The sequence below is a fragment of the Neophocaena asiaeorientalis genome, unplaced genomic scaffold (assembly GCF_003031525.2).
Source record: "Neophocaena asiaeorientalis asiaeorientalis breed wild unplaced genomic scaffold, Neophocaena_asiaeorientalis_V1.1 scaffold275, whole genome shotgun sequence".
In the NCBI taxonomy this organism is placed as follows: domain Eukaryota; kingdom Metazoa; phylum Chordata; class Mammalia; order Artiodactyla; family Phocoenidae; genus Neophocaena; species Neophocaena asiaeorientalis.
Genome location: NW_020173679.1, coordinates 6959494 through 6987191, shown reverse-complemented (window position 1 = coordinate 6987191; position 27698 = coordinate 6959494). Strand labels below are relative to the sequence as shown.

General features: G+C 52.9%; 3 protein-coding genes across 12 annotated transcripts; 2 read left to right on the top strand and 1 right to left on the bottom strand.

Annotated features, from left to right (window-relative positions):
- Nucleotides 1–423: 423 nt before the first annotated feature.
- FBXO44 (F-box protein 44) lies at nt 424–4985 on the top strand. Of its 2 annotated transcripts, XM_024750023.1 has the most exons (5): nt 428–750; nt 2173–2299; nt 2450–2545; nt 2654–2789; nt 3854–4985. In XM_024750023.1, the coding sequence occupies exons 1-5, from the start codon at nt 486–488 to the stop codon at nt 3995–3997; spliced, it is 768 nt and encodes a 255-aa protein (XP_024605791.1). In that variant the 5' UTR covers nt 428–485; the 3' UTR covers nt 3998–4985. The 2 variants fall into 2 exon arrangements, with proteins under 2 accessions (XP_024605792.1, XP_024605791.1); XM_024750024.1 differs by lacking the exon at nt 2450–2545 and having other exon boundaries at nt 424–750; nt 2173–2270; nt 3854–4974.
- A 1283-nt stretch (nt 4986–6268) lies between these two features.
- On the top strand, nt 6269–20163 carry FBXO6 (F-box protein 6). Of its 8 annotated transcripts, none has more exons than XM_024749748.1 (8): nt 6306–6380; nt 8066–8199; nt 12137–12309; nt 15363–15658; nt 17781–17907; nt 18381–18476; nt 19362–19497; nt 19738–20163. In XM_024749748.1, the coding sequence occupies exons 4-8, from the start codon at nt 15394–15396 to the stop codon at nt 19909–19911; spliced, it is 798 nt and encodes a 265-aa protein (XP_024605516.1). In that variant the 5' UTR covers nt 6306–6380; nt 8066–8199; nt 12137–12309; nt 15363–15393; the 3' UTR covers nt 19912–20163. The 8 variants fall into 8 exon arrangements, with proteins under 8 accessions (XP_024605519.1, XP_024605516.1, XP_024605513.1 ...); XM_024749745.1 differs by lacking the exon at nt 6306–6380 and adding an exon at nt 6532–6601; XM_024749744.1 differs by lacking the exon at nt 6306–6380 and adding an exon at nt 6541–6654.
- A 92-nt stretch (nt 20164–20255) lies between these two features.
- On the bottom strand, nt 20256–25698 carry MAD2L2 (mitotic arrest deficient 2 like 2). 2 transcript variants are annotated; one of them, XM_024749752.1, is made up of 9 exons: nt 25530–25698; nt 25115–25166; nt 24902–25020; nt 23373–23444; nt 22719–22819; nt 21816–21910; nt 21419–21492; nt 20828–20920; nt 20256–20588 (listed from the first exon to the last, which is right to left on the bottom strand). In XM_024749752.1, exons 2-9 carry the CDS (start codon nt 25152–25154, stop codon nt 20547–20549), a joined length of 636 nt encoding a protein of 211 aa, XP_024605520.1. In that variant the 5' UTR covers nt 25155–25166; nt 25530–25698; the 3' UTR covers nt 20256–20546. The 2 variants fall into 2 exon arrangements, with proteins under 2 accessions (XP_024605520.1, XP_024605521.1); XM_024749753.1 differs by having other exon boundaries at nt 25590–25698.
- Between the last annotated feature and the right edge of the window lie 2000 nt (nt 25699–27698).

Here is a 27698-nt window from a genome sequence, read left to right as displayed (position 1 = left end):
CCTCCGTTTTGAGGATGAGGAAGAGAATGCGGAAGGTACCAGACAGGCTGCGGGGCTGCGAATTGTGATTTCCATGCTAAAGACCGTCCGACCTATTGAAAAAAGCTGGCTCTAGATTCAGAAGCGGCTCAGGCTCCTTTCCCCTCTGCTCCTGTCTGTGTGACCTTGGGCAGATCCTGATACCTCTTCTGCCTCCTTAGCCTCCCTTAGAGGCTATTGTGAGGTGCCAGTAAAAAAAATCAGAGCTCACCTTTTACTGAGCTTCTGCTGTGTCCCAAGCTCCTTGTACCCCCTCTAGGAGGTAAGTATTGTTCCTGGCCCCATTTTACAGAGGAGGAAACTGAGGCTCAGAGAGGCCCAGTGACTTTCCTGAGATAGTCAATGGCAGTGCTGGGAGGCAACCACCACCACGGGGTGCTGCGAATATTGGGTCCTGGGGAGAGGATCAGGTCTGTAGTGTAGCTTTCAACAACCACAGGAGAGCCATGGCGGTGGGGAACATCAACGAGCTGCCCGAGAACATCCTGTTGGAGTTGTTCACGCACGTGCCCGCCCGCCAGCTGCTGCTGCGTTGCCGCCTGGTCTGCAGCCTCTGGCGAGACCTCATCGACCTCGTGACCCTCTGGAAGCGCAAATGCCTGCGTGAGGGCTTCATTACCAAAGACTGGGACCAGCCCGTGGCCGACTGGAAGGTCTTCTACTTCCTCCGCAGCCTCCACAAGAACCTCCTGCATAACCCATGCGCCGAAGGTGGGGTGCAGACTGGGTATGATGTGCCCCCAAACACACACTGTCGTGATACCAGCTAACATTCGTTAGGCACTTACTATGAGCCAGCCAGGCACTTTGGGGGGTTTAATTCCTTTCTCACAATAATCCTAAGAGGTAGGTACTATTAGGCACCCATTTTTCAGATGGGAAAACTGAGGCCAAGAGTGGCATTGTTCCACTCTTATTCCACTCTGAAGGTTATTTCCCCAGTGACCTTTCCTAGGAGAGGGAATGTTGGCCAGTTGGAATGAATTGTGCCCAAGACACAAGACCAGGAAGTCAGAGCCATATTTTCTTGGCCTGGCTCCCAGACTCCAGGACTAGGCCTACTAGGACTGCCCAGAAGACAAAGGGGGCTTTGCTTATGAGAGAATGAGAGATCCGGTCTTCTTCCCAGCACATTCCAACAAAAGGTAAAACAAGACTTCTGCGGTCATCCAGAGCCCCCTCTTTTCCCTTGCTGTGCTGTAAATGACTAAGTAGACACTTTGATGGCATGAGAACCTCAATCTCTATTATGTGGCCAAATTCTGGAGCAAAATGATAGTAAAACAACCCCAAGCTGTCCAGAGCTTTCAGATGCCTGACTCACTTGACTCCCCAACAGCCATGTTCTTCACCAGCATGTTGACAAACTATGGTCCATAAGCCAAATCTGGCCTAGGAGCTACGAATAGATTTTATGGTTTTAAAGGGTTATTTAAAAAACAAACAAAAAGGGCTTCCCTGGTGGCGCAGTGGTTGAGAGTCCGCCTGCCGATGCAGGGGACATGGGTTCGTGCCCCGGTCCGGGAAGATCCCACATGCTGCAGAGCAGCTGGGCCCGTGAGCCATGGCCACTGGGCCTGCGTGTCCGGAGCCTGTGCTCCGCAACAGGAGAGGCCACAACAGTGAGAGGCCCGCGTACCGCAAAAAAAAAAAAAAAATCTTAAACAAACAAACAAAACAAGACACTATGTGATAGAGTCAACATGTAGCCCACAAAACCTAAAGTATTCTGACCCTTTATGGAAAAAGTTTGCCAGCCCCTGTTCTTGACCCCGGTTTACAGAGGACAAAACCAAGGCTCAGAGAGAGAAAGCAGCTTGCCTAAGGTCACAGAGCCCAGTGTTGGTAGAGCCGGGACTAGACCCAGATCTGTCTGACCGGAACCAGAGCATTCCATCCCAGAAGTAGTCTGGTTGTCCCCATCATCAGGATTCCCAGTAGAAATCAGTTACCATGGTGCCTGGCACACAGGCAGCACCTAGTGCAAGGCAGGCACTGTTGATGTGCAGGGTTCCTCAGCACGAGGCTTGAGGGCAGCTGCTGAAATCCAGGGAGAGGTGCCAGGAGCAAGGGGCACTTGGGAGGCGGCCACTGAGGGGCTTCCCTTTGATACGAACTCTGCTTTCCCACCAGAGGGGTTTGAGTTCTGGAGCCTGGACGTGAATGGAGGCGATGAGTGGAAGGTGGAGGAGCTCTCTGGAGACCAGAGGCAGGAATTCCCCAATGACCAGGTCAAGAAATACTTCGTGACTTCTTATTAGTAAGATCCGAGGGGTCTCGGGGCGGGGTGGGGGGGGGAAGCCCAAGTCACTGCACCTTGGGGTCTCTCCTGCTCTGGGAGGGGCAGTCCTAGCCCCCCAGTGCCCTAGTGGCGAGCCCCAGCCCCTCCCACCCCTCCACCCACCCCCAGCACCTGCCTCAAGTCCCAGGTGGTGGACCTCAAGGCTGAAGGGTATTGGGAGGAGCTGATGGACACCACACGGCCAGACATCGAGGTGAAGGACTGGTGAGTGCTTGGGGCGAGGGTTTGGGGGGGGCCCTGCCACTCAGGTGCCCCACCCGCACCCTGCCCCCCCATCTCCAAGGCCCTGAAGGGCCCTTCCTCCGCCTGCAGGTTCGCAGCCAGGCCAGACTGCGGGTCCAAGTACCAGCTGTGTGTTCAGCTCCTGTCGTCAGCGCATGCGCCTCTGGGGACCTTCCAGCCAGACCCAGCAACCATCCAGCAGAAGAGCGATGCCAAGTGGAGGGAGGTGTGTGAGCCGGGAAGGGGACAGGGGGCACATTGTCCAAGGCTGAGACTGCAGTCAGACAGGCCCAAGTTGAGATCCCAGTTCTGCTGCTTCTTACCTGGGCTTTGGCTGCTCTGAGCTCTCAAAGATTATCAGTGAGATGATGCTGGTAAAGCCATGTTCAAAAAGATTGACTATTATTAATTACTAATATCAGTTATTACTATTATCTAGGTTAGGGTTCAGTGAACTTTTTCTTAAAAGGCCAGATACAAATAGTTTAAGCTTTGCAGGTTTTACTGTATCACAACTACTCAGCTCATCAACTCTGCCGTTGTGTTGTGAAAGCAGCTTTAGCAAATGGGCATGACTGTGTTCCAATAAAACTTTATTTACAAAAACTGGCAGTGGGCCCCTAGACCATAGTTTGCCAACTCCTGATCCAGACCAGTGCTCTCCAGTAGACCTTTCTGCAGTGATAGAGATGGTCTGTCTGGGACTTCCCTGGTCTGGACTCGGTGCTTTCACTGCCATGGCCCCAGGTTCAGTGCCTGGTCAGAGAACTAAGATCCTGCAAGCGGTGTAGCACAGCCAAAAAAAAAAAAGAGAGAGAAAGAAAGAAATGGTCTGTCTGCCCTGGCCAGTTTGGTAGCCAAGAGCCACATGTGACAATTGAAAACTTAATAAGAGCCAGTTCATAGTACGACTAGGAACTGAATTTTTAATTTTATCCAACTTTAATTAATTTTAACTTAAATAGCCACATGTGCTCAGTGATGAGTGTATTGGACATCCTTTGGCAGCTTGCAAAATTTCTTTCAGTTCATTTGATCTGCACTTAGATAATCCCGTGGAGTGGACCCAGCAGGATTTTGCTCCATTTTACAGATGAGGAAACTGAGGAGACAGACAGGGGAGGTGGTCTGCCCCAAATCAGAGTGAGGACTAGAATTCCATTCTGCTGACTCTGGGTTGAGCACTGAGACCTCAGGCCATCCTGGTCCCCTCACCCCCTCAGGCAGTACCCCGCTCAGGGTCAACTCCCCTGACCTCTCTCCTTCCCTCCACCTGCCCCCGCCCCCCAGGTCTCCCACACGTTCTCCAACTATCCACCCGGCGTCCGCTACATCTGGTTTCAGCACGGCGGCGTGGACACTCACTACTGGGCCGGCTGGTACGGCCCGAGGGTCACCAACAGCAGCATCACCATCGGGCCCCCACTGCCATGACGCCCCCGAGCCCCCAGCCACCTAACCCCAACTGATAAACTGCTGTCAGAGATGGACTGGGCTTGGGAAGGGGAGGTAGAGGCCAGGCTCTCCCAGACTTCCTAGTTCATCCTTGCCCCCCCCAGTTGCCTCTTCATGGAGCCTCTTCGTTTGTACAGCCTTCATATGTTATGGGTAGCTAGCTCTCTGCCCGGGGGTCTCAACCTGAATGAGGGGGCCCCTGAGGTTGGGGGGGTGCATGGTGTTCCCCCAGATGCCTCTGAGGGAGGGTCTCCAAGCTCTGCTGGTAACCTAGATCTATGTGTCTACCTTGCCTTGCTGGGTCATTTCTCACTGTCTTCTTTGAGGGCCGTCAGACCTGGGACAGTCAGGACATCTGGCAAGCCTGTGGCTGCCCTGCATAATACAGATGCTGAGCGATGATGTAGCTCAGACAGGTCTGGGAGTGGAAGGATGGCTCTGCTGGCCCATCCTCTGCCCATTCTCTGCCACTCCCAGGCTTTCTCACTCTGTCCGCCTGCTTAGCGAGGTGGCTTCGGTCCAGAGGCTCAGGCCTGGTCTGAGATAGGCAGGCCCAGGGTGCGGTGGGGTCCCGGCCAAGTCTGGACTCTCTTCACTGTCAGTGAAGCCCCAGAAGCCACATGTGTATTAAGTGAGGGCAGGGCTCTCCAAAAGACCCCCCTGGAATCCTGCACACGGCAACCCAGGGCAGGTGGGGGGCAGGGTCGGGCCCTGAGAGCTGGGATGTGTGAGCCCTGGATGAGTGGGATGGGGGGGGGGTTCAAGGACCACCTGTCCACCTCCATGCCTAGGCCAGGCACTCTGTGGCTTGGAGAGCATTCCAAGCGCCCACCCTACCCTTGGAACTGCCATTCCCAGGACCTCCCCACCCTGTCGGACCACGTTCCTGCCTCTCCTTCCTGCTGGAAAGAGAGCAGTTCTCCTACCCCTGATGCATGTGGCCAAATAAAAGGTGTTCCCAGCCCAACGTGTGCCCTGTGCTTTCTGGGGGAAAAGGCAAACTTCATGGGACGTCTTGCCCCTTGCCTGTAGAAGCTGCAACTTATATGGCTCTGTCCAAGGTACAGAGAGGGGTTGACATTTCAGGAGCCAGACTTCGAAGAATGAGGGTCCTGGGACAGACCCCTGGACAAGCTGCAGACATCTCGCACGCAGCAGCCCTCCAGTACTGCCACCTTCCTCTGGAGGCCTGGCCGCAGGCTGGCGGTGGAGTGTGCAGATATCTTGGGCAACTCTTGCCATCCCAGGCACTACTTACTGTTGTTTTTGTCACTGCCCAGAGCTTTACTGATAATAGACAAAGCCAAAGAATTTATAATGGTGCCTGGCACACAGTAGGTGCTCAATAACTACTGTTTAATTGCATTATCTGACTCAACAGTGCGCTAGATTAGGGCCTCAACCAGGGCAAGGACTGTTACAGACCAGGGTTCTCGGCCTCCTTAATCAATAGAAATTGATAAGAGGCCAGACAAGAGTTTTCAGATAAGGCTTTCCTGGGACCCCTGCTGCAGCAAGAGGGAGTGAAATCAAGCAACAGTTTCCCTTGCTGGATCCCTCGCTCCCTCTGGGGGAGTGGGGGAGCTGGTTCCTTGTATAGGGTGAGGGGAGGGGTGGCTTAGGTGATCTGCCCACCCCTTTGGTGGTGGTGTGTTCAGCGGGCATGTGCAGTACCCTGCTTTTGCTCCCAATGATCTGTTTTTGGGCTCTTCAGAAGTGGCAGTTGGGTTTTTGGTCTTTTTGTATCTTGTTGTCCATAATTTGCCCCAACTGCACATGCACGCAGTTATTTTTAGTCCCTTATAGTTTCTTTGTAGCTTGTCAGCTCAAGGAGATTGTCCAGGTGCGAGCACTGCAGCAAAGGGTCCCAGGTCCCAGCCTGTCTCAGGACCACCACCCACTAACTGTATGGCAAGTTAGCAAAACACACTCTTCCTCGGAGAATATGCAGCCCTGAGTTAACAACCTGGCCTGCATCAGGCACCCTTGGGCAGTGCACACCCTGCATGATCCCTTGTGGTTGGCTGAAGTAGGTGCTTGATAATTATTTGTGGAATGAAGAAAGGAATTAATGAACTTAATCCCAGCAAAAACGCAGAGCGGTTTTTACCTCTGAGTAAGTCCTAGGGACCTACGAACCAGGCCCAAGGCCAGAGTTTCAGCAGTCACCCTCCAGGCGGGGGCCCACCTCCCTCCCTGCAGGGAACCGGAATAGAGGTCTAAGGAGTGGCCCCCAGAGGGGAAGGGCTAGGTCAGAAGGAGGCTCCGACCTACCGGAGGGAAGTGGGAGCAGACAGAAACTGGGTCCCCACTGCTGAGCCGCCCACCGCCTGGAAGGAAAGACTGAGCTTCAGGAAACGAGGTCTGGAGCTCCCCTGACGCCGCCCCGACCCTGCGGACACCAGATTTCTTTGCTCGCGCCTGGGAAAGTGGTCCCGGCGTGGGGCGGGGCGAAGTCGCAGGAGCAGCAGGCTGGGGCCGCGAGGGAGGCGGCCTGAGCGCGGCGCGTGACGCAGGCGCCGGGCGGGGCGAGAGCTGACGGCGCCGCCGAGACCGTAGGCTCCAGGCAGATCCCGAGCTCAGGTCGCGCCGAGCGCTCCGACCCGCGCCCAGATCTCGGCCCAGGCAGGGGACGGGTAGGGGGGGCGACAGGTGCGGGAGAGGGCTTGGATGTTCGGTGCTGGGGGGGTCGTCAGGACGTTAACCGAGCCCGAGGACGCTGCCTCCGGCCGGCCGGGAAGCCGGCAGCCGCGGGAAGGGTGCTGGGGGGAGCCGCTTCCGGGCGGGGCGGCGCGCGGGGCGGGGCCAGTCTCTAGGGTCTGATAACTCGGCGCGGAGCTCTTCGCTTCCCGGCTTGGCCGTCCCGGAGTATCCTCGGCGTCCGCGGCCGCTCCGGCTTAACCTCGCGTGCAGCGCCCCGGCCAGGGGACAGTCTAGGGACTCGGCACCATCACGCCCGCAGGACCTGGGACGGGGGCCTAACTTCCCCAAGCCGCAGTTTCCGTTTTCGGAAATGGGCTTAATAACAGTGTCTCGAGTGGTTGTAGGGAGGGTCTATGGAGAAAAGGACAGCGTGTGGCCCTGGGCCTGGTACGTGGGAAGCCCAATCGATGCGAGGTGGCTTCTTAGGGCTGATGTGGACGTTTCCACCCCAGAATGCCCCAGGATGACCTTCACCCCCTCCACCCTTCTGCATTCAGGCTTTGGGGATGGATGCGACCAGAGCGACCAGTGATGACATGCGACCAGAGCGAAAGACCAGACTTTGGACGATAGGTCGAGCAGGTGTTTGTACCTAAGACGCCTCTAACTTGGAGCCCAGGGACTTTTATTTGACCTAGACAATTCTTTTAGAAGTTGCCAACATTTAAAATTTGACAGATTTCATGTATTTTTTAAATGTTTAAAATTCCTGAAAAATGGGAAGACCTGGCCGCGTGGAATATTTTTTTCCATCATAGCATTTTGCACAAGCTGCAAGTACCTTATTTATCTGTTTTTTGGGGGGTTTTTTCTCTGGTAATGGAAAAATACTTCTCCCTGGGCAGGTGCCGGAGTGTGTGCCCACCCTCATTTTTTTAATGGGATGAAAGCTTTGAGAAGACTGTGAGCTGTGTGAAAATTCAAAAAGGGAAACCTCACTAAAATGGAGTCAGGAAATGAGGAAGAGGAACACTTGACAGTCAGTACAATCCCAACATCAAGAGGCATACTTAGCCTACCTGGCAGGAAGTGAGACTACTACTGCCTGCAGGAGGAAAAAATGATTTTCTCTTTGCCTGGCAACAGCTCAGCCAATGAGAGACTGTCACAACTCAACCAATGAAAAGCCATTATACTTCCAACTCCCCGTCTCTTCCAATGGGCTTTTTGTTTATAACGGCCCCACCCAATTTTCCCTTCTCCTCTGTAAAAGAGTCTCTTCTCCTTTGCTTAACAGGACTTGTAAGTGGTTCGCCATAGTTGCATATCCTGCCTTGTAGTTATTTGCTGCTCCCAAATAAACCTGTTTTGCAAGTAAAATAATCGGCTATTTTATTGTTTTAGGTTAACATTACACGGAGGTTTCACTGAGATCCAGAGAAGACCCCCAACAACTCCGAGGCTGGTGAGCAAACAGGTGCTGGTACCCACAGATCCCACAGAACTCACTGCTTTCTCACCAACTTTGCAGTTTGAGGGTAAGTTTTTCTCCTGGATCTGAGCTCCGCTCTTTTTGCGTTTTGAAGCTCTCCAGGTTTTATTTGGGATCTGTTTGAAGGCTTCGTCCTTTTTTGTTAAGGCCTTGTTTGTGAGTACTTGGTTGGCACTTCAGCCTCACTCTTGAAGTCACGCTGTTCCAACTGGAACTGTGCTAGCTTTCAGACCGACTACTTTTGGAACCAGGCTGTTCCTATTGAAACTGTGCTGGTATTTGGCCTGTGGGCTGTTTAAGAATGATTCTTCTGCTCTAGAGAAAAACCCCTGAAAAATGGGATCCCAGTTATCTAAATGTTTTGAGGGTGCCCCCCCCCACCTTTTCAGGGACCCTGAGCAATTTTATGTTTAAAAACTGCTGTCTCTCCTTATATACATTTTTAACTAAATGGACCAATTGAAACAGACGTAATTTAGAACATCAGTGACCAGCATGGGGAACTTCTGAACTCCCCAAACTTCCTTTCTTAAAATTGTGTTAGACAGCCACAGATCTGCAGTTGTCAAAACTGAACTGGACACCATTTTTGATTGGTATTTTAAGGCTTCCAAAACGTATCAGGAGTCTAAAATTGCCTCTTTGCAATATACAATTTTTAAAGTAACTGAGGCAAATAAAATATTAAAATAAGACAAAATGGCTTCTGAGGTCTCTTTTTCCCCTACCCCGTCTTCTTTGTCTCTGGGTACTGGCAGTCGTCTTGTGCTCAAGCCCATCCCAGGCGCCATCTTCCTTTCCTTCTGCACCTCCCCAGTCTAGTTCTCTCGCTGAACTTCCCTTTTTCCCTACAGCTGCGCGGACTCTCCCTGCTCCCTCCTCTGAGCCTATCAGAACCTCCTCCTTAAAGTTAATCTTCTGAGGATTGAAATAAACCCCAAATTACTTATGTTCCCTGGACTAAGCCAAATTGTGAGCCACAGTTCAAGAGTTTCCTAAAGTAACTGAGGACCCCCTTAGGTTTGCTGAAGATTTTAATACTTGTGACATCCATTCCCACTTGAAGCCAGTTTTTCACTGTGACTGATCTATGCAGTGTATTTTCCAACTTATTCTAGTTGATAAGGCTAGCCAATATCTTTTTGCCTTCACCTGGAACGGACAACAATATACTCGTATAGCAGTGACCCAGGGTTTCACAGAAAGTCCTTCTTACTTTTCACAAATCTTGAAAGCTGATTTAGATGATGTAAAGTTTTCTGCAGGTTCTACTTTGTTACATTATATAGATGATTTGCACCTATGCTGTCCTTCTCAAACCTCCTCACAGGAAGACAGCATCCACCAGCTAAAATTTTTGGCCTTAAAGGGACATAAAGTCTCCAAAGAAAAATGGCACTTTGCTCAAACTCAGGTTCAGTATTTAGAGCACGTGATCTCAGAACAGGGACTACTGAATCTAGATAGACTCCATGACATCCTGAACTGCCCAGAATCAAAAACTGAGCTCCTAAGGTTTTCTTGGGCTATCTGGCTACTGTTGAAATCAGAGCCCAATTTTCTCTCTTCTGGCTCAGCCCCTACGTGCTTTATTAAAAACCAGCAAATCGGAACCCATTAATTGGGGAGATCAAGATGACACAGCTTTTGAAGACATAAGGAAAAGCTTAATGAGACTCCCTGCCCTTGGGCATCCTAATTACCAGCTTCCCTTTTCCCTCTTTGTATGTGAGAAGGCAGGGAATGTCCTCGGAGCCCAAAAACAGGGGGCTTGTAGGAACTGTGCTGGTATTTGGCCTGTGGGCTGTTTGAGAATGATTCTTTTGCTCTAGAGAAAAACCCCTGAAAAATGGGATCCCAGTTATCTAAATGTTTTGAGGGTATTGTAGGCAACAGCTGGACCCTGTGGCACAGGTATATCCCCCTTGCTTCAAAGCCATTCCTTCTACTGTCCTTCTGGTTAAGGCCACCAAAGAGACAATCATGGGATCCCCTTTAACCATCTTCATACCCCATCTTCGTACTGCATGCTTCCATGCAGTGGAAGCCCTCCTAAATTCTCGTCCACTCAACATTTTTCATTCAGTTGCCTCACCTCTTATGAAATCCTTTTGCTAACTGCTCCTCACATAGCTCTTTCACACTGCACCAACCTCAACCCTGCTACTCTTCTCCTCTCCTTCACTGACGAAACCCCTCACCACTGCCTGACCCTTACTGGTCACCCTTTGACTCCGTGTAATAATTTAGAGGAGACTCCTCCAACCAATGCAGATTTTTCATGGTTTACTGATGGTTCTTATTTAAAGGGAGAAAGTGGTAAAGATCGTGCTGGGTATGCCATTGCCACTCCTTTTGATATTGTGGAAGCAGTGCCTTTACCTACAGCTTAATTATGCAACAGGCTGAATTATATGCCCTCACTGAGGTTTGTAGTTTAGCCAAGGGCAAAACTGCAAACATTTATACTGGTAGTCAGTATTCCTTTGGAGCAACCCGTGACTTTGGAATAACATGGAAACAAGGTTTCCCTACCTCTAATGGGGAAAAGATTAAAAATGGCTCTTATATGCAAAATCAGTTAGGCGCTATACTCTTGACAGCTGCCTTGACTATTATTAAGATCCCTGGGCATTCCGAGCTTGAGTCCCTATAGGCTGAAAGAAACCACCTTGCTGATATTTCTGCCCCAAATGCTGCTCTCGAAGGAACCCATGACCAAACTTCCGGTATGATCCAAAAGGATGCTCCCCAAGATAACCATCTAGAAATGCCCAATGCCCCAGAAAAGGTAAAACAGTATTGGGGATCTAGGAACTGCTGGTTCAATAGAAAGAGAAAACTCTGGTTTGGGCCAAATAACAAACTGGTCCTCCCAGAAATTCTGATTCCCACACCTCAGCACTGTACATGCATTGAACTCTTGGTCCAGTGACAAAATGATAGCATTCATGAATGAATGTTGGTGGGGAAATATTAATAAGGCCACAAAAAGTACCTCCCTTCTTGTCCCACCTGTCCAAAATACAATCCAGGGAAACCTGTTTGCACTGTTCCCAGACACTTTGAATTGCGTAATGGGCCATTCAAAGTTTGGTAGATGTAGAGGGGAAAGCGGGGGAGGGATAAATCAGTAGATTGGGATTGACGTATACACACTACTCTGTATGAAATAGATAACTAATAAGGACCTACTGTATAGCACAGGGAACTCCACTCAAGACTCTGTAATGACCTATATGGGAAAGAATCTAAAAAAGAGTGGATATACACGTATGTATAATTGATTCACTTTGCTGTATACCTGATACCAATGCAACATTGTAAATCAACTATATTCCAATTAAAATAAAAGTTTGGTAGATGGATTTCACATAGCTGTCCCCATCTCATGGATATAAATATATTTTATTACATGGTCTGTATGTTTTCTCATCGGATTGAAGCCCTCCCTTGCAGACAGGCCACTGCTTCTTCTGTGGCTACAATTTTGATAGAAAAGATTATCCCTACCTGGGGAGCCCCTCTTGCACTTCACAGTGATCAAGGAACCCATTTTACTGGTCAGGTGCTTCGACAAGTTTGTGCTCTTTAACTGGTTTTACAACATTTTCACTGTACTTTCTATCCTTAATCCTCAGAGTTAGTGGAACGTTCTGATGGCAATATTAAGACCTAGTGGGCAAAATTCATAGAGACCCTCCCCCCAAAAAGCATTGCCATCGGTCCTTCTAAATCTCAGATCCACCCCTTTCAGAACTCAAACTCTCACCCTTTGAGGTAGTCACAGGACACCCAGTGTTCCTTGCCCCACCCACTTTTGACCCACAGCTGATGAAAGGAGATATATTTCAATATTGTAAAGGCCTGATTGCTTCTATTAAAAATAACAATGCTTGGTAGAGCAATCTTCTTCATAGTGCGCTCTTGGGAGACGAAGACCTTAAGCATCACACCTTTCAACCTGGGGATTTCATGTACAGGAAAAGACACCTCGAGAAGGACTCTCTTCAACCTCACTGGAAAGGCCCCATCAGGTACTGCTAACCTACCCTTGTGCCTCCAAACTTCAGAGAACAGACTCTTGGATTCATGTGACACATCTAAGAAAGCACCAGACCCTAACTGGACCTGCACACCATCTGGTGACCTGAAGGTAAAGATTTCCTGGATTTGAAGCAGATGACATCTGATGAGACAGCTTGCCCAAGATGTCTAGACAAGGCCTGTTAGAAGGTTTAGAATTCACAGAAGTGTCTTTCTTTCATCTAGACTATAAAACTGACTCTGGATTCTTATCCAAATTCAGTTTCTTGAATTTTTCAACCTACAGTCTGTATTATTGATAAAACATCTGATTCCAAACAGTTTCCTTTGAGATAACAATACTGTTTAATTACTTCATGTTTATTCCTACACTGTGTCATTCCAAAATTCTTTTTTTGTTTTTTTTTTGTTTGTTTGTTTTTTGTTTGTTTGTTTTTTTGTTTGTTTGTTTGTTTGTTTGTTCTTTGCGTTACGCGGGCCTCTCACTGCTGTGGCCTCTCCCGTCGCGGAGCACAGGCTCCGGACGCGCAGGCTCAGCGGCCATGACTCACGGCCCCTGCCGCTCCGCGGCATGTGGGATCCTCCTGGACCGGGGCACGAACCCGTGTCCCCTGCATCAGCAGGCGGACTCTCAACCACTGCGCCACCAGGGAAGCCCCAAAATTCTTTTTTTAATTTAATTTTTTTTTTTATACAGGAGGTTCTTATTATCTATTTTATACATATTAGTTTATATATGTCAATCCCAATCTCCCAATTCATCCCACCACCACCACCACCACCCCCTGCTTTCCCCCCTTGGTGTCCATACGTTTGTTCTCTACATCTGTGTCACTATCTCTGCCTTGCAAGCTGGTTCATCTGTACTGTTTTTCTAGATTCCACATATATGTGTTAATATACGATATTTGTTTGTCTCTTTCTGACTTACTTCACTGTGTATGAGTCTCTAGGTCCATCCACATCTCTACAAATGACCCAGTTTCGTTCCTTTTTATAGCTGAGTAATATTCCATTGTATATATGTACCACATCTTCTTTACAAAATTCTTGTTTAATTCCTTCAGTTTTGAGTGTGCCCTTGCTGTATTCACTATTCTAAGATACAGACTTTTGGATGGGAAGTTCCTGAGAGATCTCCCTCCTACCCCTCCTTGTTACTCAAATGTGACCACAATAGGTTTCCAATCTGTGCACTTTCCCTCTAACATGGGACAGGACACCCAGAAAAGATCATTCCTGGCATCACGGGACAAAAGGCCACTGAATGCTGATTTAAAAAACAGACAAAAACCCTGACTCTTGATCAGTGATGCTTTTGGAGAAAGATCTTGATCAAAAGGGGGAAATGTGAAAATTAATGAAGCGAAACCTCACTAAAATGGAGTCGGGAGGCCAGAAGCGGGGAGTGCTTGACAGTCAATACAGGAAGAATCAATACAGATCTCTGGCAGGAAGTAACACTACTAGTGCCAGCAGGAGGAAGAAAGATTTTCTCTTTTCCTGGCAACAGCTTAGCTAATGGTAGACTGTCACAACTCAGCCATTGAAAAGTCACTATATTTGGAACTCCCAGTTTCCTCCAGCAGACTTTTTGTTTATAACAGTCCCTCCCATCTCTTCTATAAAAGAATTCCCTCTGCTTTGCTTAACAGGACTTACAAGTGGTTCACTAGTTGCACGTCCCAAATTTCAATTCTTTGCTGCTCCCAAATAAATCTGTTTTGCTGGTAAAATATCTGGCTGTTTTATTGTTTTACGTCAACAACTGCTTCTCTGGCCAAGTCGCAATGAAAAATGAAGTCTCCCCAGTGTCCCTACATGTCCCAGGAGAATATTCCCTTCCCCACCCATAAGCAGATAAGGCCTATCTGCTCCAGCCATCTTGAGTGACAGTGGCTACAGGCCCACTCCCACCCACCTGAGGGAATCCCCTTAGACAGCTGGATAACCAGGATCCCCCCAGGCAAGATTCAGGCCAAGGTGGTGGCACTGTAATTTTCCCAAACCCTGTGCAGTTCAGATGTAGGAGGGAGGAATGTGTTCTTGGGGGCGGGTACCTCTGCAACTACTGGAGAGTTGTTTTGCTCTGAGGCTAGGAGTGTGGTTAATGATGCTGTGGAGCACTTCTCAACCAGCCCTGTGCTAAATGCTTTACTTGTACTAACTCAGTCCTCCCAGCCCTTCTGAGGTCGGGACAGTTACCACCTTTTTTGGGGGGGACTACCTTCCCAGCGAGTCACTCCAGGCCAGGATTCAAACCCAAGCAATCTTGCTTCTTCACCTTCAACGTGCTTTTCCGTTTCTGGGCATTTCAGAGTGGCCTGATGCCCAACGCAGAACCGTGTGGGGAGCCTCCTCATTGGGATGTATTATCACAGCTAAAGTGGGCCATTTGGGGAGAGAAAGTTTGTTTCTCAGCCCATCACTTAAATTGTGAGCTAGTCTGTGGATGTAATAAAGATTTTACGTTCTTTTTTTTTTTTTTTATATGTATTCTTTCCCTCACACTTTTTAAAATTATTATATTTTTATTTTTGGCTGCATTGGGTCTTTGTTGCTGTGTGTGGACTTTCTCTAGTTGCAGCGAGCGGGGGCTACTTTTCCTTGTGGTGTGTGGGCTTCTCATTGCAGTGGCTTCTCTTGTTGTGGAGATTGGGCTCTAGGCGTGCAGGCTTCAGTAGTTGCGGCGCACGGGCTTAGTTGCCCCACGGCATGTGGGATCTTCCAGGACCAGGGATCAAACCCATGTCCCCTGCATTGTCAGGCGGATTCCTAACCACTGTGCCACCGGGAAGTCCCAAGATTTTATGTTCTAATGGTGAATTCATAGTATTAAAATAACATCACTGAAAACCTTTGCAGAGCTTACAGACAACAGCATGGCCTTGGCAAAATCTTACAGTTCTCCAGGCCCACCAACTGAAAATTAAGCCATTAATTTTTTAATGGGGGGTGGGGTCTCTTAAAAAATGAGTCCCTGAAGACTTTATCAATATTTTTATTGCACTCTTTCAAATGTGCATAACATGTGGCCGCTCTTTATTTTGAGGGTCTACCATGTACTGGAAAGGGGCTCCAGTGTTCCCTGGCCCAGGTCCCTGGGGCTCTAAGGGGTCCACCTCCTTGGTCAGAGCTCATGACCACTGTTGCTCCCCACAGGCCTGTGCATGCTTCTCACCCCACCACGGCCATGGCCCTGGTCAGCATCAACCAGCTGCCCGAGAGCATCCTGCTGGAGGTGTTCACGCACCTGCCCGCTCGCCAGCTGCTGCTGAACTGCCGCCCTGTCTGCAGCCTCTGGCGCGACCTCATCGACCTTGTGACCCTCTGGAAGCGCAAATGCCTGCATGAGGGCTACGTCACTGAGGACTGGGACCAGTCCGTGGCTGACTGGAAGGTCTTCTACTTCCTGTGCAGCCTCCGCAGGAACCTCCTGCGCAACCCGTGTGCCGAAGGTGGGCCGGGGCCTGCTGCTGGGCTGGTTCTGTCCCTTTCCTGAACCTCAGGGCCTTTGTACTTGCTGTTCCCACACTACCTGGAATGTTCTCTCATCACCACCACTCCCCCCAGCACCTGTCATGCTCCCTTGGTCCCTCTCCTCGTTCTTCAGGTCTCAGTTCAGAGACGTGCCCTGATCCCCCGTCTGCAAACAGTGCTCCCCACGTCTGTCACATCGCCCCATTTCCTTCCTTCATAGCACTGGTCATAACCTGTAATAATGGAATCTTTTTTTTTTTTTTCTCTCTGCCACAAATTTCAAGTTCCTGGGGCCTGACAGATCTTGCCACTCTGCACCCTGTGTCCACATAGCGTGTGCTCAGGAAACGTTTGTTGAATGAATAAGCACACTGCAGACCCCCTCCCCTTTAGTTCAGTCTGTGCTGTCGAATGTTGAGGGAGGGCTTCCTGTGTGCCAGGCACTAGTCTGAGGTCTTAGAAATGTCATCATCCTCCCGTCACCCCATGATACGAGGAAGGAAATGAACTTCAGAGGCAACTACGATCACATGGTTTGAGGCTCCTGTTTGGCTTATGTTCTCATATATTTGCCAGGCTTTTTATTTTCTTCATTTAGCATCTTCATGTAGTACCAGGCATCATGCTTCCTGTTTAGGTATCGCAGCAGTTGATGAAGAGGCATAGTTTGTACACTTAGAATCCCTTCCTCTCTTTATCCTCATGAAGATCCCAAGAGTTAGCCAGATAAGAAGGGTTTGGCTCCGTTTTATAGATGGGGAGCGTGAGGCCCCCCAGGTGAGTGTCTTGCTCAAAGATCTAGAACTGCCCAGCTTCTGGGGTCTAGTCCTGACTGCTGAAGGCCCTTAGGCCCCTCTTCGGGGCCCCATAGACAGTGCCCCAGACACTCAAGTCTCCTGGCCTGCCCCAAATCCTGTTCAGAAGCTGCCCAGCCGGGCCGGGCCACCAGCGCAGCTCACACAGCCCTGCAGAGCCGGCCACCCAGCCTTGCACAGCTCTCCCCCTGCGCCTGCCCTGGGCACTGGCCCGCTCTGGATTTCTGAATTCCTCTTCTGGTTCTCTACTGGGGGGCTCCCGGGGCACCTGGGGAATAGATGTGGGCTCCTAGTAGAGGGAGCAAAGGAATAATTTGGAAAAGCTCTCCTGGTGATTGTTCTGGAAAGCCTGGGTAGAGAAGCACTGTTTCCTGAGGTCCTCTCAGCTCAGTCTGAAGGGGGAGATGGGAGGGACAGCCTTACGCCTACAGACCTGCCAAGGCAACCTGGTGGGGACCCTTCCACCAATACGGGGTTACTACACATCACCAACCCAGAGGATGCCCAGCCCCCCAATCCTCCCTCCTGCCCTGGGCAGAGGGGGTCCGAGTGGGCAGAGCAGGTTCCCACGACCCACCAGCAAAGCCCCCCAGATCCCAGTATGTAGTTAACCTCCTGGACGTCGACGTCAGGGGAATGCCAGTCGTCTAGTAAGTGGTCTGAGTTGGGACAAACTCACATTAGCCATTAAGAACAGAATTACTGGGCTTCCCTGGTGGCTCAGTGGTTGAGAGTCCGCCTGCCGATGCAGGGGACACGGGTTCGTGCCCCGGTCTGGGAAGATCCCACATGCCACGGAGTGGCTGGGCCCGTGAGCCATGGCCGCTGAGCCCACGCGTCCGGAGCCTGTGCTCTGCAACGGGAGAGGCCACGACAGTGAGAGGCCTGCGTACCACCAAAAAAAAAAAAACAATTCCCCACATAGGCCCTTCATAATTTAATGGTTCGAGAACTGAAACTTGGGTATTTCCAGAGCCCCTGGGCAACGTGGAAGTGAGGAAAGGTTCATTTAGAATTTCTGGTCATACTCTCTTCTTTTTTTCCAGCTTCACGTTAAGTGTTGACCTGCTCAGGGACAAAGTGGGAGGCAGAGGGCCCAGATCAGAATTGATGTGGTGGGCACAGGTGGGAACACGGGGAGGGGGGCTTTGTAGGGCGGCTCCAAGGTGCCGTGGGGTGCATGCCTTGAGATCTGAGCCTTACCTGCTCCCTCCCAGGACCAGGTGGAGAGGGCCAGGCTGAACATTCACCCAGAGGGTCTTACTGCAGCTTCTGTTTTTCCTAGAGGATATGAGATCCTGGAAAATCGACTCCAACGGAGGGGACCAGTGGAAGGTGGAGAGCCTCCCCGGGGCGCATGGCACAGACTTCCCTGACCCCAAAGTCAAGAAGTACTTTGCCACGTCCTATGAGTAAGATGAACTGAATTGAGAAGCTGTGTGAAGGGAAAAGGGTCCGGACAACCTTTTGCCAAATCCCAGGCCTAAGTGAGGGCCTGTGTGTGAAGCTCCAGAAAGGGGGTTCCAAAGCCAGCTCAGCATCTACCTCTTCCTGGGGCAGGAGGCAACTCAGTGGCTGGGTTGAGGCAAGTGGGGGAGGCGAGCAGTTTGAGGAGGCTGGGAGCCCGTTAGGTGGTTTGGGTAAGTCAGGGATGGTTGTCCCCAGTCTAGGGGCCTGAGTTCACGGAAGCGCCCTCCTTGGGTGCCCGGGACACGGGCCTAAGGACTGGGATGATCGCCACCCAGGCACCAGTGGGTCAAACTCCCCGCACGTTCCCCACGGGCCTGCACGGAGGCAGGAGCCAGGGTCCTGTCCTGCAGCCCCTGCACCAGCCCCCTGGGTCCGGGCCCCGCCTGGGGATGCACGCCTCGCCTCTGCTCTGCAGGATGTGTCTCAAGTCGCAGCTGATAGACCTCAAAGCCGAGGGCTACTGGGAGGAGCTACTGGACAAGTTCCGGCCGGACATCGTGGTTAAGGACTGGTGAGTGGGGCCCGCGCCCGAGTCCCACACTCTGCATCCCTCCCTCTACTCTTCCTGAGAACCCCTCTCGGGAGTGCCCACTGAGCCCGGCGGAGTCCTGGGGCGAGGGCTGCCCCCCTCCCTACTGACAGGCCCAGCACCTATTCAACACTGCCCCCCGCCCCAACCCTGCATCAGCAGATGTTAGCCCCAGTTTACAGATGGGGAGACTGAGGCCTACAGATGAGTTGTCACTAACAGGCCCTGGAGCAAGAGACACTAGGACCCAGCCTCTCTGGACCTCGTGGATACTCACATGCCTGTCTGCCTCCCCTACCCCTTTCACTGTTCATCCCACGACTCTATCCCAAGCTCCTACTCTGTGCCCAGAACTTTGTCTGGCCTGGCCCAGGGCAGAAGCAGGACCCTAATGCCAGCCAGGCCCCAGGGCCACTACTCTGAGGGTGGGGGGTTGGGGCTTGAGAGGTGTGCAGGGCTGCAGTGCAGCTGACCAGAGGGGGAGCTCTGTGCAGCCCCCATCACACAGGCCACCCCTCCCGAACCTCCATTGTAATGTACTGGCGGCGACACAGATCCTACAGCCCAGGACTTTATCTCTGTAGAGAGCCTTTTGCTTTTTACGGTGACATCTTCACTGGAACACCCAGGAGGGTTACCTCTTTGCTCAGATGGGATGATTGAGGCCCAGCGCAGACAGACTGCTTACCCCAGGGGCACGGTGGGGCACAGGGAGCCCTGGAGCCGGCTGGGCCTCGTGGGCAGAGCAGGGAAATGAGACTCGGGGCTCCGATTCGTGGGCCTGCTGCCTGCCCGCCTCCAGAGATGGTGGCCTCCAGGGCCACCTCTGTACTGGGGTGCACAGTCCCAAGCCCTCCCCTCCCCCAGGTTCGCCGCCAGAGCGGACTGTGGCTGCACCTACCACATCCGAGTACAGCTGGCCTCGGCCGACTACATCGTCCTGGCCTCCTTCGAGCCCCCGCCCGTGACCGTCCATCAGTGGAACGATGCCAGGTGGACAGAGGTGAGGCCTCACCTGCTTGCCCCTCGCCATCCACTTCTCCCAAGGCCAGGATGGCAGGAAATCTGGGGCAGTCCCAGGGCCCAGAATGCACCAGTCCTCTGTCTGGAGTCCCTGCCTTCTGGCCGGGGGGCTCTCCCCTGCAGGACCTGACTCCAGCCGTCCCCTCTCCAGCTCAGTGGTCATCCCGTCTCATCCCCTCTTCAGTGCTGGTGGTCACTTCCTCTCCCCTCCTCCCCCCAGGTCTCCCACACCTTCTCGGATTACCCTCCAGGTGTCCGCCACATCCTCTTCCAGCACGGGGGCAAGGACACCCAGTTCTGGGCAGGCTGGTACGGTCCCCGCGTCACCAACAGCAGCATCGTCATCAGCCACAGGGTGACCAGGAGCCCGGCCCCCTCCGTGGCTCCGCGCTAGACCATGCAGGGGCCAGAGGAGGTGGCCCGCCTGCCCTCCCCCCTCCTCCTCCACAGGCCCTCCTGACAGCCTGTCCTCTGACAGCCATTCATCCGTCCTCCGTCTGGGCCAGCCGATTGCCAAAGGTCCCCTCCAGGCAAGGCAGCGAGGCCCCCTGCCCCAGTTCCCACCTGGGGCAAACCCACCAGTCTGTGAACTTAATTGTCACGTAGCTCTGACATTTTGTTGTAATAAATGTTTTCAGTAAAACCAGCCTGGGGTCGGGTCTAGGGGTCGGGGTACAAGGTCCTTGGCACTTTGGTAGAGAAGCAACCTCCCTCCCCTCCAGGGAGTGACAGCCCAGCTCAGCCCTGGGGGCTCTTTATTGAAACAACTCACAGCACAGTATTTGAGGCAGCGCTGGCCAGCGGAATCCCAGGAGGCTGAGAAATTGAGGTCCCAGCACCTGTCCCTGCCCTCCTGGGGAGGATTCCTCCATGAAGGCAACCAAGCCTGAGCAGCCCCGGGCTGGAGGGTGGGTGGTCCATACATAGAGGCAATAAGAGCACTTGGAATCAGAGTGACCCTGCAGCACTGCCCTAGGCTGGGCCCCCAAAGTGCGACAGCTGTGGCATCCACGGTGGGCAGGCACACCCTCAGCTGCTTTTATGAGCTCGCTCTTCCACGTAGAGCTGCATCTGATGGACAGGAACGAACACCATGGTCAGGTGGACAGCCAGGGCAGCTACTCTGGAGAACCCACGGGGTCTCCGACAAGGGTGGGCTGTGTGGCCCCAGCCAGGGTTTAAGGGAAAGAGGGAGTTGGGAGCCTAAGCCAGGCATGCCCTGGTCATCTCCCCCGAGCCTTGATCCAAAAGCCGCCTGACAAGGCCTCAGCACACCCTAAATAAAGCACACTCGGGCCCAAGCAGCTTACCTTTAAGATGTCTGATGTCATGGTTTTCAGGGGTATCAGTCGGGGGTCGTGCATGTGGACGTCCTGCTCATCTGCCAGGATCCAGGGGAAGTCCTAGGGAGGGGACAAGGGAAGGGTGGCAGGGGGCTGGTCCATGGCCCGCCCTCACTTTGCTGCCCTCTCCCCTTCCGGAGCTGGCATCCTCAGACTTCGGGGAGCATCAGAGTCACCAGGGAATCGCTGGCCGTGCAGATTCCTAGGTCCCCCCACCGGAGAGAGGCTGAGTCTGTAGATCTGAGCTGGGCTGGGAGCCCCAGTGATTTAACAAGCCCCAAACACCAGTTCTGAAACTGGATCAAGGATCCCCTCCCTTGAGAACCCCCAATGAGCTGGTGGCTCTCCCTGCTCTCAGCGCCAAGTGCCCAGGTGGGGCGATGACAAGCGGGTGTCCACAGAGCCAGCGCACAGTGAGAGTCTACCGATGCCAGGCACTGCCGTAAGAAGTGTAATGAATGCCCTGCCGTAGGCACTGCCCTCGCTCTCATGGAACTCTGGTTTTCAGAGCCTCCCAGCGGTCTCCCTGCCCACCCTCCCACACCAGTCTCATCTCACCTTGATGACCTGGATCTTCTCCATGTTGCGAGTGGCAGCTTCTCTCGTGTGTACTAAGACTGTGAAGGTACAGCCTAAAGAGGCCAGAGTTTGGTCAAGCCTGGGCCACCCCATGCCTGCCGCGTGGCACAGCCTCTTCCCACCTCCCCAGCTGGCTCAGCAGCCCCGCAAAGCAGAGTGTAAACCCAGTGTTCAGACAAGTCACAGTCAACAGGGAGACTAAAGCCCAGGTGGAGTCATCAGGGAAGCTTCCTGGAGGAGGTGGGCTTTCAGAAGAGTTCTAAAAGGCAGGAAGGAAGAGAGGGAGCTTGGTGCAGCCAAGTAGGGATCTGAGGACACAGACCAACACAGGTAGCCATGGAAATGCCCAGGGAAGAGGGGGTGGGAGTGAGCACACCTGGGGGGTTGTGGTCCAGGACAGCATCACATACACTGATCTTCAGGATGAAGGCTCGGAGCAGCTGCTCCACGTGAGACAGCAGGGAGTCTGAGCTGGGAAGCAGAGAAGAGGAGGGTCTCCCAGCACATGGGTGTCCCCCTCCCACCAGCAGGCAAGCAACTCTGGGAGCAGCCCTGGCGGTGCAGAGTCCCCCTAGTGCTTCTGAGTGTATTGACTTCTGAGGCCCTGGCTACCTGTCTCTACACAGTTGACATCATCTGGGGAGTTTAAAACCAAAGCCGAGTCCCATCCCAGGCTAATTAAGTCAGAATGCGGCGGGGGGAAAGGGGCACAGGGAACCCCAGTAGGTGGTTCTAATATACAGCCCAGTCTGAGAACCGGACACAAAGCCGGGAAGGGACAGAGTTTGCCCGAGGCCACATAGCAAGTGGGGACAGATTCTAGTGCCCTGACCTCACCGCACGAAGCTGGCAGCTGACCAGCCCAACACGCCCATCCAAGGTCAACTTGTAGTTGACTAGGGACTGGATGGATGCTTGACTGGGAAGTCAGGAAACGGGGTCTGTGTCCTGGCTCTGGGTGACCAGGTCAAGATCATCTCTCGGCACCCTGGTTTCTCCATCTATAAAATGAGGTTGGGACTAGCCATTCACCAACGTTGTGATTTTCCAGGTGTGATACTGGAGGGTCTCCGTGTAACCTGTGTGATGTCCACAGAGACCACTGGGCGGCCGGCCGTGACTCAGACACTAACAGGCCTCGTTAGGTCAGCACACCTTGCCATGTCTCCTCTCAGGCCTTTAGCAAGGCATTCAAGGGCTGCCTTAAAGGGGTTAGGGTGGCCGTGTTACTAGGGACCTCACACCAGTGAGCACGTGGATGGGGGACGAGGCAGCGCACCTGATGGACAGCAGCGGAGGCTGCGTGATTTCGAAGACGAATTTCTCCACTGGGCGGTGCTCCTTGTCCAAGATGACTACCACCACTTTCTCCACATCGTTCTGCAAGGACAGGAAGCCCCGATTCCATTTTCCCTGCTCCCTGCCCAGGGAAGAATGGGAAAGGTGCACTCACGGCCCTGCTCAGCTTCTAGGCCCAGAGTCCCTGAGAGCCCAGAAAGAGGTTTGAGAAGTTGAAGTAGGCGCCCCCAGACATGAGTGGTACCCGCGGAGAGGAGAGGATGCCTGGGCCCTGCAGGGGTCCCAGCGTGTCCCAGGGAGCAGAATAAGGTAGAATAAGGAAGCCCTGAGGGGCCAAGCTCAGACAGAGCTTGGGGGGCAGAGGGGGAGAAAAGAACAGGTGAGAAGGACCCAAAACCCTCTGGGCAGGCCCCAGTCAGCCAACTCCACTAACCAGGGCTCCCGGGCCCAGCACGCCCTGAACGTGCCCACATGCCCTGGGGCCTGTCCCTGGGCAGGGGTGGTCTCCAGAGTGCAGGGCACAGGCTTCTGGGTGTTAAGAGTCATGGGGACCCGGTATGGTCCCAGCATCACCCCATCCTGGAGCATGGAGGAGCACTGAGGGTGGGGTGGGCTAGGGGCCTGGTGCCCTCACCTTCTCCAGCAGCGGCTTGACGCAGTGCAACGTGTCCTGGATATACTGGTTCAGCTCCGGGTGACAGGACATCTGCACACAACCCCATGATGGCTGGTGAGGCTGCAGCACTGATGGGGGAGTCATTGGAGACCCCCTCCAGCAGCCCAAGGGCCTGTCTGCCTTCGGAGAGAGGCGCAGCAGTTCCCTAGGGCTCCCCACCCAAGAGACAGACTTCCCATCACGAGGCTAAGAACTGAATTATCCACAGAGGGAGAGAAGTTAGAAGATCCTAAGAATTCAGTCTCAACATTAGCATTTAATATAGCATTAGGAGTTCCTAACGCGGGGTCACTGAGCTCCTCCAGAGTCTGAGAAGTCTTTAAATCGTGAGTGTTTGAGCATACAGGCATTTTTCCAGAGACGGGATCCAGAAATTTAATCCATTTTCGAACATTAAGAATCTGGAACAGACTTCCCTTGGTGCGCAGTGGTTAAGAATTCGCCTGCCAATGCAGGGAAGAGCCCTGGTCTGGGAAGATCCCACATGGCGTGGAGCAACTAAGCCCGTGTGCCACAACTATTGAGCCTGCGCTCTAGAGCCCGCGAGCCACAACTACTGAAGCCCGCGTGCCTTCAGAGCCGGTGCTCCGCAACAAGGGAAGCCACCGCAATGAGAAGCCTGCGCACCGCAACTAAGAGCAGCCCCCGCTCACCGCAACTAGAGAAAGCCCGCGCGCAGCAGCGAAGACCCAATGCAGCCATAAATAAATAAATAGATAGATAAATAAATAAATAAATTTATTAAAAAAAGGAATCTGGAGCTAAGGAGTTGTGTGGCCTCAGGCTTAACTTCTCTGTGCTTTAGTTACTTCATCTGTGGAAGATCTCATTTAAAAAAGTGAGGATTAAGTGAGATAAGTACCTAGTACACAGTGGGTGCTCAGTAAGTGCTGATTCTTTTTTTCCTTTCCCTTGTATATCTTTTTGTTTGTTTGTTTTTTGGGTTTTTTTCCCCCCTATATATCTTTTAAGCTTCCACCACCTTCCAGTATTCGGTCATTTATTCTAATATTTACGGAGTGCTTTCTAAGGGACAGGCACTTCTTGAGGCTGGGGATAGAGTAGCATATATTTACTGCTTTGTCTGCCTTTTAACCTAAAGCAACCCGTACAATTAGGGTAAATGAGGGGAGAGGGAAGGTGCCTGAGGTTTATAGGAATCCCCTCCCCAAACCAACCATTCACCAGCTTCAGGAGACCTTTAAAATACAAAGATGGGGGGGCTGGGGGGCTCTAATCGGAGGGCCCGGTCCCTAACTTCTAGGAAGGGGAACTCCCAGTTCAGAGGGGACAGAAACAAACGCCACTGCGGTGAGGGGTGGGAGGTTGTCGGGCTATCAGCAGCTGCCGGGAACTAGAAGGCAAGGCCAGGCCGCTGGGGACTGAGAGGGCTGAGCCTGAAGAAGGAAGAAAGTTAAAAATGTCCTCTCTACCCACTCTGTGATACGGGGGTGACCCAGTGCACCCAGTCTGGATGTGGGGCTCACCTGGACAGGCACGTTGTACTTCTTACGCTTCTGGAAGATGCCCACGGGGTAAACCTCACGCACGTAGAGGATCAGGTGCACCGCCACCTCCAGGAACTCGCAGAGCACGTCGGCCACCACTGCGAGGGGGCAGAACCCGGTGCGCTCGGGGAAGTCCGCCAGCCCAGGACCTCCCTCGCCCCCCGCCAGGGTGCGCAGGTCCAGCCTCTCTACCTTGACCAAAGTTGAGGTCCTGTCGCGTAAGCGTGGTCATCCTTCCTGATACCTAGGGGGTGGGGCAGGAGCGGGAGCTAGTTCCTAAGGCCCCTACAGCCGCAGGGCCCGCCCACCTCCACTGCCCCTCCCCTCCGTCTGGGGAGAATCTGGGCAGGACCGCCCCTCCCTTCACACAGAACCGGAGCAGCTGGGAAGGACCCCCCACGCTGGCGTCAGAGCTCGGAGGCATCAGCTGCGCCGCGATCAGCCTCTGCGCACTGGCTGCCTCGCCCTGCCGTCTCCTGGGAGTAGATAAGGCCAGAGCTGTGCCCGCATAAAGGGCACCGCCGCAGAGGGAACAGCTGGATGCGCAGGGCCAGTAGCGTGAAGCCGGACACGCGGAAAGCGAAACTAGGCTGGAATAAGACTTCACCTCCTGCCAGGCTGGATTCTTCCCCTGAGGGAATCCCGCCCTTCTCCTCTTCCCCGGTACCGGCTCCGGCCTCGATTCCGGACTCGGGGCCAGGCCCCCGCGAGGGAATCCACCGACCGATCACTCGCGCCTCGCGCTCAACCAGAGGCCCAGGCGCCGCTCCATGACGTCCGCGGCGCTCCGGCGGGTCCTAGCGCCGGCTTCCAGACACGCCCACCCCCCGCGCAGCCAACCACGGGTGCAGGAGGGAGAGACGGCCAGGGGGGCGGGGCTTGGGGGGGGTGGGGCCCAGCCTGGGCGCCGGTGTGATCCCAGGGCCGATGCTGCACCACGCCTCTTCCTTTCAGTTTTAGGTGGGCGCGAAAAGAGACAACTTTGGTCTCCAGGTCGGATCGCAACGTATTTCCACCCCCCCAGGGCATTTCTCTCGCTTTAGGAGGCGCGGGAAGAGGTAGCGTACGTGTTGCTGGTGAGAGCCAGCTCGAGGTCACAGCTGGGCACTATGGACAGCGACATCTACCGCTAGCTCCGCAGTCACCATACCCGGAACCTCAGCTGCCCAACCGAAAGCGAATCCGCCGGCTCCGGGGCGGGGACAGGGGAGGGCCGGCGAGCACCGGGTACGTCCCCGTCCCCACCCCCACCCGGAGCCTAAATGCAGCCAGGCTTTACCTCCCAAGAAGGTAAAAACTTCCCGGGCCGTGCATCGTAACAATAGCTGACATTTATAGAGGTCCAGCCATGTGCCAGGGACTGGGCTAAGTGTGTTCGTGGATCAGCTCACTAAATCCTCAAAACAATTCCACACGACAGTTGCCATGATTGTCCCCGTTTTACATATGAGCCAAGTGAAGTTCAGAGGGGTGAAGTAACCTGCCCGAGTTACCCAGCTATTGGGGGAGGCGGTGGGCATAGTTGTCTTCTGCCACTACACTTTGTAGCTCGGAAGTCCCCCAGAGGCATGGACTCTGGAAGGGCTGAGAGGACCCTGGGAAATAATAATATTAATATTAAAATAATTACTAACATGCATTGAACACTTAATATGTTTCAAGCACTGATTTCTTTAATTCTCTCATTAACCCTAGGAGCTAAGCCTTCATTTTACAGTCCCACTTTATAGATGGTAAAACAGGCTCAGAGATGTTCCCTAATTTGCCAAAATCACACACTTGGAATACAAACCCAGTTCTGACTTCTACTCGAATTCCAGGGCTTCACCTTATTTTCAGCCCCTTTATTTTACAGGTGGAAAAACTAAGGTCAGAGAAGTGGCTGAGGAGTTATGGCAACAAATCAGGGCCAGAAGTCCGGGGATCTTGTCTCTGACCTCCAGGGACACAAAAGCTGGTTAGGAGTCATGCCCATCTGCTGGTACACAGATACAGCTATAGGAATGTTTACCGTTTACTGCTTAGTATTGGAGACCTGCACTCCTTCACCCCAGATGCTTTCAAGCCTGCATTTACACACTTCTGATGGGGTGGGGGCAGGGGAGAGAATAACTAACCTAGCCCATTAAGCCAAGAATGCCAGCAGAGCATTTCTCAAAAGCAGTCCTAGGAAATCTGCATCAGGATCCCCAGGGAGCCCATTAAACGTCAGGAACCTGGGCTTCCCGGACCTACCAGATCAGTTGGGGTGCACAGCAGGGCACTAGCCCTTTAACAAGCTCCCAGGGGACCTGATGCCCAAGAAAGTGTGGGAATTGCAGCCACAGTGGTTTGGGCTTTTCCAGGGAAAGTCTGCATTTCATAAAATTGCAATGCTTAACCCAATGGAATGGATGATTTATTTCAGAAATGGATGCACCTGGCAGCACATTTGGGGCACAGCAATCCTTTCCAAGACCTGGGGACCCTGCCCATGTCACATAGAAGAGGACCATTTCCATACGGAAAGAGCTGAGCAGCTCACTTGCTTGTAGACAGGTGTCCCCTGGCTCCTTGAGATTTAATCACTGAGGATGCTTTGGAAACTGGAGAGATTTGAGGGTCCCTCTTTGCCCGTCCCTGGAGCCCGCTCAAGCAGCATTTTCACTGGTAACAGAAAGTGGCAGTCTTAAGGGGGTAATTCTTTGTAAAGGGTCCCTTAGGATTGAGGTCTAGGGTGGAGAAACTCAGAGCCCAGCTACTCCTGTGGCCTCCGAGGCACAGTGTGAGCGACCTG